This window comes from Gavialis gangeticus, unplaced genomic scaffold (assembly GCF_001723915.1).
Source record: "Gavialis gangeticus isolate Ggan-Ray unplaced genomic scaffold, GavGan_comp1, whole genome shotgun sequence".
NCBI classification, from domain to species: Eukaryota; Metazoa; Chordata; order Crocodylia; family Gavialidae; genus Gavialis; species Gavialis gangeticus.
Window position 1 is genome coordinate 10,721,216 of NW_017729034.1, and position 13,598 is coordinate 10,734,813.

Genomic DNA, 13,598 nt, shown 5'->3' on the forward strand with positions numbered 1-13,598 from the left:
CTGGCCACTGAAGAGAGCCTTGCTCCCACCTGCTCACTCGGAGAAGAAGGCTGAGATCACTAAAAACTGCTGAGATGCACCACTGCATGACTGTCTTTTGGCAGGTCCCTGTGAACTTCCTGGAAAACCAGGGTTGTCCCAAAAACCCAAGGAAAGGCCTTGATAGGCTCCCATTCTTTAGAGCTAGTTGTTATTTCTGGATCAGTCGGAGGCATTGTGGGGTGCCCCTTCACTTGTCCTCGTGTTGAAGACCATATTAATTAAAAAACAGCCTGACCTCAGCTGGCATCAGATGAAGTGTCCATATTGTTAACCAAATGCTCAGGGTACAGAGTCCCAGCGGGGAACTCGGGGACACTAAAGTGTCTCTAAAAATCCATCTTTGGGGTGGGGTAGCTTTGCAACAATGGCCCCAAACACATGTCCAACACGAAAGCCAGGAACTGTGAATGTTTTATATCACTGCTCCCTGGCTGTGAAAGCCTTTTTCCTCTATAAGGCTCTTACCATGGTCCCATCTGCTACTCTCTCAGGCTCCAGCTTGGCTTTGCTTGCCTTCTCGAAACACTCGGAGTCTGGCCCATGGGGGGTCATCATGCTGTGCAGACTGCCACCTCCTGGCTGGAACCCTTCTTCCTTGGCCTCATAATGCCCTTTGATGAGCCCCATGAACTCACTCATGCAGTTTCCTGTGAAAATAGTTGCAAGTTAGATGGTTGCCAAGCCAAGCCATCATAACTTGGCTGTGAGACCAGCTAAGCTCACTATTTAAGTTGAGCTGGATCTGGTCAGCATTTGGACCTGAGACCTCTAAGCAAGTAGTAATGGTGAACCAGTTGGTGGGTAGGTGGAAGGCAGGTCTACACACACTTTTTTACCAGCATAATTATGTGGATTCACAAACGGGTTGTTATGGTAGTTAACACTCCCCTCCTAGTTAAGCCAATAAAAGGGGTATTTCTATTGCATGCCATTATAGTCGCTTTATACCAATATAATCGGGTTGACTCGAGGGCCTTGCACTACCTCCATTGTATTGGTAGTAAAATTGTACATAGACAAGCTTATAACATGGCTTGACATTTATACACACTGTAGATCTCAAATCACTATATAAAAAGGGTCAGTATTATTGGCCCAATATTATCCTATGGCAGTTGGGTACAATGAGGCAAAAAAGGAAGGAATTTCCCCAAAATCACCCAGCACATGATTGACAGAGCTGGACTAGAACCCAGGTCTATTCAGACCTACTTCAGTCTGATTCCAGTGTCCAAAGCGCCAAGGCATATTGCTCTGCATGTTTCTAAAACCTCCAGTCTGGGACTGTTGCTTGATTCTTTTATGCTCATGGTTTCTTCTTGGACATAAATTACCCAGTTTCTCTCTAGTGACTGGGGATTATATTCTGTGAACTGTACTCATGAGAAGCAGTAGATTGAGTAGTCCTAATGAAACTGGTAGAGTAAGGTGTGATAGAGTAGGATACCCCTCATATAACTTGACAGCGGTTCAGTCTAGCCCTGGAGTTATTATTAAGAGAGATTCTCTCTGAGGTAGGTATTTTAATAACTTTGGTCCCCAACCCCACAAACAATTACCATGTGTAATACCTACTTGTCTCAGCAGACCTGACTTGACCAAGCATTATGTCAGCATTATACCTGATGATAAGTGGGGGGTTTTTGCATTATCAAGCCAAATTGCTGTAGCTGTGTTCTATCCAATTCATTTTAAGCAGAAGCTCATCCTTTCTTGAATGCCATTCATTAGCTAAAAATATAGCTGGCCTATATATGCAAGCAAATGTTCATTATTACTCATCCTTGAGCTTCAGCATCTTGCATAAGAATGGATCATTGTGAATTTTTCATAAAAATGGCTTATGGATTGTGTCAGGGATGCACAAAGTAGTACACAGAACTTGAAGTCCTTGCACGTAATGCATCTGCAGCTGTAAAAATATATTGTAATATTTATAGCATGCTGTAGGAAGGGTGGTCTAGTTCAGTGGCAGGAGCCAATCTTTTTGGCAGACTTGGCACAGACTAACTCTCCTTGGGCATGTCTACATGTGCAATTAATGCAAATGAATAAACAGTTCATGCTGGAGTTTATTGCTCCTGGGCACACCAGTTGCACATGTGCCCAGGACTGCAAAACATTGAGCCAGGTTGGAGCAACCCCAGCTGACAAGGGACCCAAGGAGTCAGCCTCCAAGCCCAGGGCTGCTCTGACCCAGGTCAACGTGCTGTGGCTGAGGCACAAGGGTGCTTCTGTGTGGGGCTAGCTGGCATCCTCGTGCCCAAGCCAGCCCTGACAGCATCTACACATGTAGATAAATAACAGCACCATAGGATAGTACTTATGTTAACATGTATTATCCTATGGCAGTGTTTATTAGTTTACTGTGCTGTAATAGGGGCACACATGTAGATGCTGAGACTTTATTATGGAACTACTTAGCTCTGCAGAAGATGTGTGTAGACATGCCCTCCTGAGTGCCAATCTGATACTCTTCTTTTGTCCAATCTGCTGGTCTATTCACTGCTCCCTGCCCAGTCTCTTCCTGTGTTTTCTGCTTCCCGCCCTGTGCTCCCTGCTTGATCTCCTGCTCTTCTTTCTGATTCCTGCCCTATCTGCTGCTGTGCTGCCTCTCCCCTCCTTTATCTGCTGTGTCCCACACACAGAGCCTGCCTGTGCTACTTGTTGTGCTTGTGGTGTAGGTTGACCAGCCTCTGGTCTAGCTAATGAAACACTATACTGGGTGGGACTTGAGAGATGACCCAGATTCCATGCCTGGTTCAGACACAAATTTTCTGTGTGATCTTGGGCAAGTTACTTAATCTACCATATACTTCAGTCCCCATCTGTAGAATGGAGATAATAGCAATGGTTCACTTGACTGAAATGCTGTGAGGAGAAAATCAGTTCAGTGATTGTCAAGTATTTGGACACAGCAGATATGAAGGTCAAATAAGTATCTTCAAGACAAATAACCTTAACCCATGCACTTAACAATTGCATCTGCATTCATATATGGGATCAGGTAAGCTTGTGTGGAAAACTGAACTGTGCAACACAACATTCTCTGAATGCAGAATGCAAGAGCAGGAGATGATGGTGCTGTGGATAAAGGACTAGATGTTGCGTAAAATATATGAGAAAGCATAAGTGGTTCAGAGTTTGGCTACTCATGTCCCAGACTTGCTCAGCCCCATTACCCCTCCAGCACAGTGCAGAGCTCTTACTGCTTCACAGATTTCAGCAGGCCCTGAGGCACTCAGCACTCTGCAAACCCAGACCCTCTCAGAGCCAGTGCAGTGTGTTTGGTCCAGCAGTTTAGACCCTACCATCCCACAGGTGAAAAACAACCCTGTCAGTATGAATTTAGTGTTTAACAAAGGCACTTGCAGTGACCTGGCACTGGCTTAATTGGTCTGTGGATGTTTTCACTTCACTTTTCATTATTTCAAATGAGAGCAGGCTAGCGGGCCAAGTGCTTGCTTCTAGGATTGATTCAGATGGCTGCACAGCTGCCCACTGTGCTGTCAAGGGACCAAGTTTCAGAAATAATACCACACGCCTCCTCAAAGCTCTGTCCAGTAACAAAGGGAATTGCTTATTAAACAACGTTGAATGCTTCCACATTAAACACCATGGCTGTAGCACCATGAAAGGTGCAGCTGTGGAGACTGAGGCCTCTTATTTATCTAGAGGAGAAGCACTGCTTAGGTGGCAGTGAGACAAGCCTTCCCCACATGGAGCTTTGTCAATGTCTCACCCATGGGCTGGAGAGTTATCTGTTTGGGGTCTGAGGGGGATTGAATCTGTATGGTCCTTTGAGTCCTCAGCTCTTGCTCAGGGACAGCCAGTAAGGATTTGGGGCTTTTGCAGTGTAATTGTCTGTCCACTGGGAACAAGAGTAGCTAATCTCTGGCTTTGTTCTCTCCAAAGACCATTGGGGTAACAGTAACAGCACTGTTCATCTGAATACAATGCAGTGAAGAAGAAGGATGGTTTTGTGGCTATGACATTTAGCAGACGTGAGCTCAGTCCCCAGTTCTGATATAGACTCCAGGTGTGAGCTTGAGCAAGTCACATGACGCTCTGCACCTCAGTTTCCCCATCTGTAAAATGGGGATAGCAATACTCTCTCATGCCCTCTGTCTCTCCTTTGTGATGAAATGATAAGCAATTCAGGGCAGGGACCACCTCTTACTACATGTTTGTATGGTCCCTGGCACAATGGGGACCCAAATTTGGTTGGGATTCTCCAATACTGTATGTGTACAGCCACAAGCTGCTGCTCCTAGCTGCTGTAAAAGGAAGCACTTTTCTTTCATTTGTTTCTCCAAGGGCTGCAAGTGCCCCATGTTAGCTGGGCCAGAGTCTATGGGTAAACTGTGCTTTGTTCTGGCACTGCTATGGAGGACAGCAAGCTTGCTCTGTGGCTCCCCCAGGGACCCCCTTCTCAAGGGTAGTTGAGTCAACAGGAGGCATACTGTGGTAGTAGGGTGGCCGGAAGGTGTGGTTGGCCACCCCCCATCGAGGCGGGAAGATGACGAAGTCAGCAAGAGCCACTCCTGGACGGGTGGACTTGGCTGTCAGGACAGTGAAAATGGAAGGGTCCTACAAAAAAAACCACAGACAGACAGACAGACAGATCAGAAAATATAGCCATGTTCAGGCCTGTCAGCCCAACTGACTGAGGCCTGCTAGGTTAGTTGCTTTCCCACTCACATTTTTCCACCTGATGTGTGGATGCTGAGGGGGGTTTGGAGTGGGTGTGAGACCACCTGTTAGCATAACTAGGGCAGGTGACCATGGCGGCAGCCCCAGGTGCTGATAACAGCTGCCTGTTCGGGGGGCTGGGGGAAGGAGATGGGCCTGGCTGTTTCCTCATTTGTCTGGCCTTGAAGGGCCCTAGCTCCAGAGGCAAGTACGTTATCCCCTAACTCCCCACTGTGCCCTGGTCCTGCTTCCCCCTTTGCTGGCTCCTGACCCAGGAGAGGAGCAGGGCATGTCCTGAGTCCAGTGCCTTGCAACGCTTCCTCCTCTTGCCCCACAGTGCTGGCTGGATTCAGGGGAGACCCTTTGGCTCTGCCCCTTTCATGTGCTGCCCATCTCCTCCTTTGAGCTGTCCTGTCAGTAATGACACTAGATAGAAAAAGGTGAAGCTGAGAGGGGGTAGGGGAAGCAGAAATGGAGGGATCTCCCAACCCTGGTTTCTGAGGGCACTGTGTCCAGCATGGAGACAAAGGGGGTGGCAGGACTGGAGGGTTGGTGCTGACAGGAAAGTCAGGCTAGGTACAATTAGGAGTCTTCTGGGAGTCTGATGGGTGCTTAGGCAGCAGAAGATGCTTGTGATGGAAGGCGCGAAGGGTCTGTGTGTCGAGACCTGTGCTCGCTTGCAGTAACAATTGGCCTTTGCCCTTCTGTGCCTTCTCAGGTCTGAGGACCTCTTGCCACATTTGTGACACAAATCAGTAACCCACTGGTAGGGCAGTGATGCTGTTCTCCTCTCTGGGGAGAAAAGCAGAGCTGGAGAGGGAAGGGGTCTGTTTAGGCCACACAACAAGGCACCCTAGAAGTCCAGCCCAGCAGGCTCCCCACGCACTGCTCTGCTTCTGTGCAGGACAGTGACAATCAACAGGCTAGGAATATAACCTTCCAGCCCTTCCTGGGGTGAGTAATGATTGCCTCTCACCTTTTAACCATCAAGGAAAATGAGGCACAGAAAGATTGCCAAATGCTGGTACTGGGATGCAGCAGGATGACTGCCTGAACTTTCCTCCCCACACCATCCTTCCCCCTGGCATGCTTTACTGGAGAAGGGAAAAGGTTTTCTGCTGGTTGTCTGGCTAAACCCGTTCCAATCTCCCTGTGCATCCGCTCACAGAGCAGCGCCAAGAGAGAGTCTAGCTGAGTGCACCTGTCCCACTGGGCTGGTTTTCTTATTAGAAAAGCTGCTCCCACCAATTTTGGCTTTTCTTGCTTTCCATAAGCATTGAAAGCTGTTGCCACCAAACCTGCCAGCTCTTCAAATATGTTCCTAGCTTCAGGCTGAGGAGGACGAAGGGGGGGAGTGTACTGTGTCATTTTCTCATTATGAGAGGTGACTCAGGATGAGACTTTGGGGCAAAATTCCCTTCTCTGAGTAGCCAAGTGGGTGTTGGCTCCAATCTTCAGCACACGGATGCCCCATTGGGCTGCATAAACCTGTTGTTAGCAAATAGGGTCACATGCAGTTGTGTGAGAGAGCAGGTACCACACTTCCGAGGCTGCCCTTCTATGCTAGAGCTGACTTGGGCCTGGTATGAGAAAGGGGCGGTGGGGGGTGAGTCCACATAATATCTGATAGGAAAACAGGGACATTTAATACTTGCAGTGACTTTCTGGTGCAGTAGGGCTGCTCTACTGAGTGGTTAGTGATCATCTGCAGAGCTTTATAATCAACAGAAAATTATACTCTTGGTCAAGAGTCAATTTAGTCAGTTTTAAACGCACAGTATTAATTTCATGATGGTTACCTAGAATGCTGTAGTTCACAAGAGTAAAACTCCCTCTGTGCCAGCAGGAAGTGAACAGGAGGGTTTAGCAGCTCATGAGGATAGAATTAATGATGACTGGATGTGGCAGGACTATTATCTCATCAGTTCATGTGATTGATCCACTCCTGTTCCCCTTCCCTGCCTGTTGGGACTACAAAGTCAGACCCACTGAAGCCAACCTGGTCCCACCTGCTATTTGTCTCATCCCCCTGTTACATAGTGCTCTGTAGACTGCAGTTTCTCTGGGGCACAGACCGTAAGTGGCACTAGAAAATATTAATTGGGGGAGTTGGGCAGCGTGGAGCATGCCTGCTTGACTCTGCCCCTCCCTCTTACAGGGCCGTTCTGGGGCCGGCATGCACTGGTGCTGTGTGCACGGTGGTGGAGGAGCATGTGGCGGGGGTACTGAGGTGGTGGTGGTGTTGGAGCTGCTGTCGCTGGCCCAGTTTGGGGAGTCTAAGCCCCATTGGCCCCAGCCTTCCACCACCTATACCACTCTTATTTACTATGTGACTGTGTAGCATCTATCAGTGGGGCCTAACCTAGTTATAGACTTCAGGTGCCACCACACCAGAAAATGTTAAATCATAATAGTAATATAATGATAGTATAATAATAATAATAACTATTTGATAACAGTTTGATGTTATGGGAAAAAGGTTATGGTCCTCACACAGTAGTGACATACGAAGTTCTAGTTGCATGCTCCATGTAAAGTGTTTCAGAAAAAAAAGGAAGTGGAAAACGGAAGTCGTATCATTTTAGCAGGTATGCAAAAGAACTGACTTCTATCCCTCCTTTATGTATTTAGTGGGCAAAATAAAAAGCAGCTATCAGGACAGGGCAGAACCACTTTTTCCAACAGTTTTGACAAAGGAATGGCAGTGTTACAAAGCTGTCCTGGTGTGGAAAACTGGGCACTCTGTATGGGTCCTGCCATATTTTACTCAGCCCTGATTTGGCTCACTGCTGCATGGACTCGCACCCAATTGCGTAAGGCTGAATTTGACTGGCTTGGATCTGCAGATGAATGGAAGGAGTTGTGGGTTAAGCATGGGGAGTCAGGATTCCTGGGTTCTCTTCCCAGCTCTAGAGCTGACTCTGTATGGGCCACTGCAGTAGTCATTTAGGCTAGGACTTTCAAACTTCAGTGCCTGCAGTTTTTCTCCTACTTCTATAGTTAGACACCTAATAAGTGATCTGATTGTGCACAAGTTTTGAGCACCCGCAGCTCTCCCTGACTTTCAATTCCAATTCCAGGTTGCATAGCTCTGCCAGGCACACCCCCAGAGCTTACCGTGTGGTCAAAAGCAACAGAATTGATGACCATGAAGTTATCCAGATTGTACTTGTATGGTGTGTAGTTCCCATGCCAGGCTACGACATTGAATGGGGAGAAATCCTATTAAAACCAATAAGAACAAAGGTAAAGGATTACATATGGAACACCGTAATGTGCTACTAAGAAGCAAAGCATCACACCTTCCGGTATTTAATATGGATTTGTTGCTGGTAAAAGGTGGCACATTGCGAGCATGGAGGCCAGAGCCCTCTATTTTGTAAAAGAACAGGACACCTTTCCTCTTGCTGCCCCCTGCTTATGAGCCTCAGCTACACACTGGAAGAACCATTTCTGGAGAAGAGCTGAAAGTTCAGTCTTTGAACTTGGCATCTCTGCTGAGACTGCCCCTACAGAACAAGTTGTGACCATGATTTTTCTGTAATGGGAACCCCTGCCTGCTAGAAATTATAGGTCCCTGTCTAGTCCTTTTTACATATGCCACAAAATAGCACTTGGAAGCAGGGAGGTAAAGGCCAGCACCTGTGTGGGAAGAATCACTGAAGCTAGAGTCAAACAGTTCTTTTAAAATATTTACTAAGGAAGAGAGAGTTTAGTGGGACAGAGGAGTATGCATTAATGAGCCAAGGGCTTGCTCCTGCTCCCATATCAACCAGTAGGAGTTTGACCATTGATGTGAGCGAGAGTGGTGTTATATGATTGGCCATGCTGATAAATCATGAATCCCACAATATGCACAAGCACTAACAAACAGTATTTCAAGTCTGACCATTCTCCCCAAAGAGGATTCAAATTTCCTTACCTGATGGGCTGCAAACAGCTTGCCCTGATACTTGCTGATCACTGTATAACCACCTGGCACTTGGCGATCTTCATACCAGGCAACTGGCACTAAGAAATCTCGAGGGTTAGCCAGACCATTGGCTCCTGACACAGAGAGGAGGGACAGAGATTTCTGAGTAAACTTGTTAACTGTGTGGGGCCATTACATTTTCCTGCCTAAGGAGGTGGTTTTGGGTTCTGAACAACAATATGGGTGCCCCCCCGTGCTCCATAAAATGCCTATTATGCCAAAACAAAATTATTTACCCATAATCCTTGCTCTTATGAGTGTGTAATTGTGACACAGCCTAGCTTTTAAATCTGTTCCCAACATGCAACCAAGAAAGAGTCCCCATAGCAAAAAAATGTACACGATTACCCATCTTCAGTGGCAGAGGGAGCATTATCTAGTGGTAAAGCATAAAACTGAGGATCAGGTACTTTCAGCTGTGCTACTGGCTGTCTGTATAGCATTAGGGAAAGTTACCTAGAATGTCATCAGGTGCCTAACACATTTCAAATGAAATGATGTAATGGCACTTAGTCACATACTCTTTAGTGTATTATATGGGTTAGTTAGTATCTGTAGAGTATTTTCAAAGTACAAAGCACTGTATGAAGCCTAGGCATTCTGCTTCTCATTATTATTGTTACAAAGTGCTCCGTATTCTTTGGATAAAAATGCAATGAATTAGTAGCCACTGCTGGGGTTTAACAGTTGGTATTTTCTTCCAGCTGACATTTTCTCAAATCACAAGTAAAGTCAGAATAAACCAAGAATAAAATATAAAGCAACTTGATCTTGGAAGGGAGGTGGATGAGTGGTGGGGAGAGGCTCTGATAATTACCACTCCTTAAAAGAAGTATTACACACAAGTACTATCATTTTCTTTTCTTACAAAAAGTAAATATTATAATAGATTTTGCTCCCCCCCTCCCTGCCCTGCCTCCTGCTTGGGGAAACTCAAAAATCTCCAGGATATCTTTTCGAAACTAATGAAAAAGCTTGTTACAAACATTTGGGAGTAATAATATAAATAATCAAGTGGAACAGACACTGGCTACAACAGTCCCATGAAATTAATGTGTCCCAGCTGCACTGCTAAGGTTAAGGCTGCTGAAGAATCTTTCTTATCACTGCACTCCACAGGACCTCAAGGTCTAAGACATGCATTGAATGAGGCAAAGGGTCTGCAGAGCACTTTTTCTGCAACAAAGATCATTTAGCTGCTGTCCAGCCATACAATTGCAGATTAGGTCATCCTCCATTAATGAGTTTTTAGAGTTTTCATTCACACATAGTAGAATGCTTCTATCATTTTTTTGTGGGGGTGACAATTCCTGAGGCCCTTTTCTAGGACAGATTTGCCAGGTTAAATTTTGAAATTACTGACCCTGTTTCCTTCAAACATGGGTTTAAGGGTGAGTGTCCCACTGAATTTATAAAGACAGCCAAGCTGTATCATCAGTTTATGAGAGGGGCTACATGACCTGGTTGGCAGGCTTACCCAGTGTCTTAAGAGGTCCCTTCCAGACCTGTGTTTCCATGACAGTTCAGAAATTTGGCCCTTTTTAACTCAAGGTGCAAAACCAAATTCCACTCTCAGATACACTCATGTCAATCCAGAGTTATTCCATGGATTTACTTGGATTAACTCAATTTACACCAGTTTAATTAAAGCAGAGTTAGAACCATTGTTGGTAGATAGGAAATGTAAATATGGTTTTGTTTTAACAATTCCAGAACGTGTTGAGTTGGCGTATATGACCCTCCCCAGTAAGGGGATACATCTTTGTGGGATTCTCCATGGGATGGTAGTGAAGGAGAAATAATCTCTTTCTATACTCTCAGAGAATCAGAGGACTCGTGGCCTTCAAATATTTTGTTAGAGTTGGAGTTATGCTGCATAATAATATTGTCCAAAACAACCATGAGTGAGCAAAGGGCATCTCTAGAAAAAGAGCAGGACCAAGTCAGGGCATGTACTGGGGCTTTGGATTTATTTTTGGTAAAGGACACTCTGAAGTCTTAAGCCTGTGTAGGCCACTTGAAGAGGGCTGGGCCTGGCTGTCTCTAGTTCATCTGAAGGCAACCGTCAGGGAGAGAGGAGGGATGAATTTGGGGCTCTTAGTTCCTCACTCTTCCAATTCCACTCTCTCTCCACCGAACTTTCTATAAACTTGATGGAGCATCTTTACCGATGGGTCCCAGGTCTGGTAGCTCGAAATGCACCCCATATACCTCCAGGATGTAGCCCCTGGTTTCTCCAAACACCTCCACACTGAAACGCATCCCTTGCTAGATGGGAAAAATAAAAGCAGATATCAAGATACCCTGAGAATTGCAGTCACTGGCCAAAGTGAAACTAATGCAATAGGTAGTCGAGGCATGGTTTGTGGTCCAAATGCAGCCATCGACTTCAAGGTGGCCCTCAAGGTTAATATGGGAGGCCAACTGAAGTTCCATATCCCAGCATGCTGCATGCGACACTCAACCTACATCCAAATAGTCAAACTATGATGCATGGTTCTCTATTAAAAATTAGGTTGGCTGTGACTGTGAAATTGCATACCAATTAGGTCAGTTCCTAGTACATTGGGAAAGCAGCCTCTGATAAGCAAAAGGTCCCTGAGGTGCGACTGAGCAAAAGTCAATGTTTTAATATCAGTAGGATGCTTCAACCTCAGGCACCTCTAAAACAAACTGTAAGAAGGTGGCCTTCTGCCTCTTTCTTACCTGAATGACACAGATTTCACTGGGTTCTACCAGCAGCTTGCCAAACTCTGTGGTAATCAGCAGCTTTCCTTGCTGTGGTACTGTGGGAAGGAAACATAAACATTAAAGGATCTGGAGAAGCCACAGCTTAGAAGTCTTTTCCAACCAGTCAGTGCTCAGGGTGCAAACACACAACGTGTTTACTGTATAGTAAACTGACTTCTCTAAGCAATGGAAGTGGAGCAGACATGCTAAATATTAATATAGCCAAGTATGGTTCACTTGAATCTAGGGTAAAGTTGCACCTAAAAGAAATGTACAGTTGCTTTACTGCCCTGGAAAGCTACTTGTCCACTCTCTGTGACAATTTCATCTCTCTGCTCAAGGCAAACTGTCTCCTTTTCATGTACTGACTAGACACTGCAGAGTGAAATCCAAGGTAGATTGTTCCACAGTGATTGTGTCCTGTATCTGCATCCCTAGTCTCTCAGATGAAACTGGTGACCACAGCCAAGTCATCTAATCTGAACAGTGTAGGTGTGAGGCTGACCACTAGAGAGAGCCACTGGTCCAAATCTTGGCTGGAAAAATGGGCCAGATGTTGAGAGAAACAGAGACATGGGCTGATGGCAACAGATATCAGCAATGGAAGGTCAATGCAGTAACTCACCAATCAGGAAGTCACCATCTGAACTATAAAAACACCTAAAGAAAAAGAAGTATGTTCAGACCATCACAAACCACAAGGGGAGACACACTACAGGCTGCAACAGTAGGGCCCCTCAAGCAGTTGGGCTGTTGCAATAGAGAGCTTCCCATGCATGCATCAGGATGCCAAGTAGAGGTGACCTTAGGGGTCTCCCTGCCTGGCTGGTCAAAGCTAAGCGCATGCAGGAGGCAGCAGTGGTCTAACAAATGGGTGGAGGAATGGCTCAGTCCTGCCTCTGCCAGTGGTCCATGACTCCCCACCGAACCTCCATTCTCACATCTGCACAATGGGCAGTATTACTGTATTGCTATGGAGGTCTATTTATGCCTGTCCGGTGCTGTGTAAGTGCCCTCCAAGGGAATGTGTGGCTTGAAGGCTAAGGGATCCATGCACCCTGCTAATTCAGGAACCAAACCTCTCTTGACTCTGCAGTCCTTTCCCTGTCCTCACCTCCCTACTGTCTCCTAGCCCAGGTCTTCCTCTAGCATTTTCCCCAGGCTGCCTATGCACTTTGATGGTGTGCGCAGGAATACAGAGCATGCTTAAGCAGTGCCACACATACAACAGCTGCTGTCTATGACCTGCGGCATGAGTTACCAATAGGATCTGTGGACTCAAGCACCATTCTCACATGCAAACACCATCTTTTGGGGAACCGGGGCCTCAAACTCAGAGTTGCTGACCTATTGATCATAGAGGTGTTACAGAGGAAGATGTGGACAGCGATTCCATTGCGTGACCTGGGCTCCCCGGCTCCACACAGCGTGTGCAACCCCTAGGAGACAAATGTACACAGTCAGAATGGGCAGTAAGGGGGCTGGGTGGAGTTGAGGTCCCTTCATCCATCAGACAGGCCTGCTCTCTTTGACTGGAAGCCCTCCTTCTGCACAGACCCCCTCCCCTCCATTGCAGAAGGCTTCTGTGTATTTCTGCCATTGGCTTTTCATGAAAAGGAACTGGAGAGAGCTCCTAGCTAATCGCAAGGCATCACCAGGAGGCCATGGGTGAACAGAGCTTCTTGAAAGCCAATGAAAGCTGAAGGTGTTGAAAACTGTGGTGGAAGATACAGCACCAGACCTGTGGTCACTGACAGGGAGAGGGCGAATTCTCCCCAACCAGAGCAACATCCTCTTGTAGGGTTTGTTGGTGAGCTAGTAAGAGGAACAATGATCTACTGGAGTGCACATTTCTGAATTTCCCAAGGGAGCGGCCAGTTTCTTCCTGGGTGCCATTGCAAACCCAGCTGGGGTGGGGAAACAACATTGGCAGTGGAGTGGCTTGGAGGATTTCAATTTGATAGCTGTGGCTGCAGGAAGCCCCTCTGATAAGCATCCCATACACAATGGTTGGCCACTCCTAACCAGACAGTTTACTAACATGCATACAGTCTATGAGATAGGGCAGGGCTCCTGCATTCTGTCCCATGCTCTGTCATTCACTCCTATGACCATGGGCTCGTCACTGCCTCCATTTCCCACTCTGTGATGTGCACTGAGT

General features: G+C 46.5%; 1 protein-coding gene and 1 long non-coding RNA gene across 2 annotated transcripts in view; one reads left to right on the top strand and one right to left on the bottom strand.

The window, feature by feature from the left end:
* The window catches only part of HGD (homogentisate 1,2-dioxygenase), a 67,517-nt gene that overhangs the window by 5,710 nt on the left and 48,209 nt on the right, over window positions 1-13,598 (bottom strand). The window contains exons 6-13 of the mRNA XM_019526860.1: window positions 12,785-12,876; window positions 12,063-12,097; window positions 11,414-11,493; window positions 10,876-10,975; window positions 8,657-8,781; window positions 7,852-7,956; window positions 4,506-4,632; window positions 508-689 (exon numbers count right to left, since the gene is read on the bottom strand). Coding sequence (XP_019382405.1) covers window positions 508-689; window positions 4,506-4,632; window positions 7,852-7,956; window positions 8,657-8,781; window positions 10,876-10,975; window positions 11,414-11,493; window positions 12,063-12,097; window positions 12,785-12,876 — 846 coding nt within the window. The remainder of the gene's footprint in view (window positions 1-507; window positions 690-4,505; window positions 4,633-7,851; window positions 7,957-8,656; window positions 8,782-10,875; window positions 10,976-11,413; window positions 11,494-12,062; window positions 12,098-12,784; window positions 12,877-13,598) is intronic.
* The window catches only part of LOC109304370, an 18,623-nt gene continuing 5,435 nt past the window's right edge, over window positions 411-13,598 (top strand). Inside the window, exons 1-2 of the long non-coding RNA XR_002099376.1 lie at window positions 411-422; window positions 4,075-4,081. This is a non-coding gene — a long non-coding RNA (uncharacterized LOC109304370). The remainder of the gene's footprint in view (window positions 423-4,074; window positions 4,082-13,598) is intronic.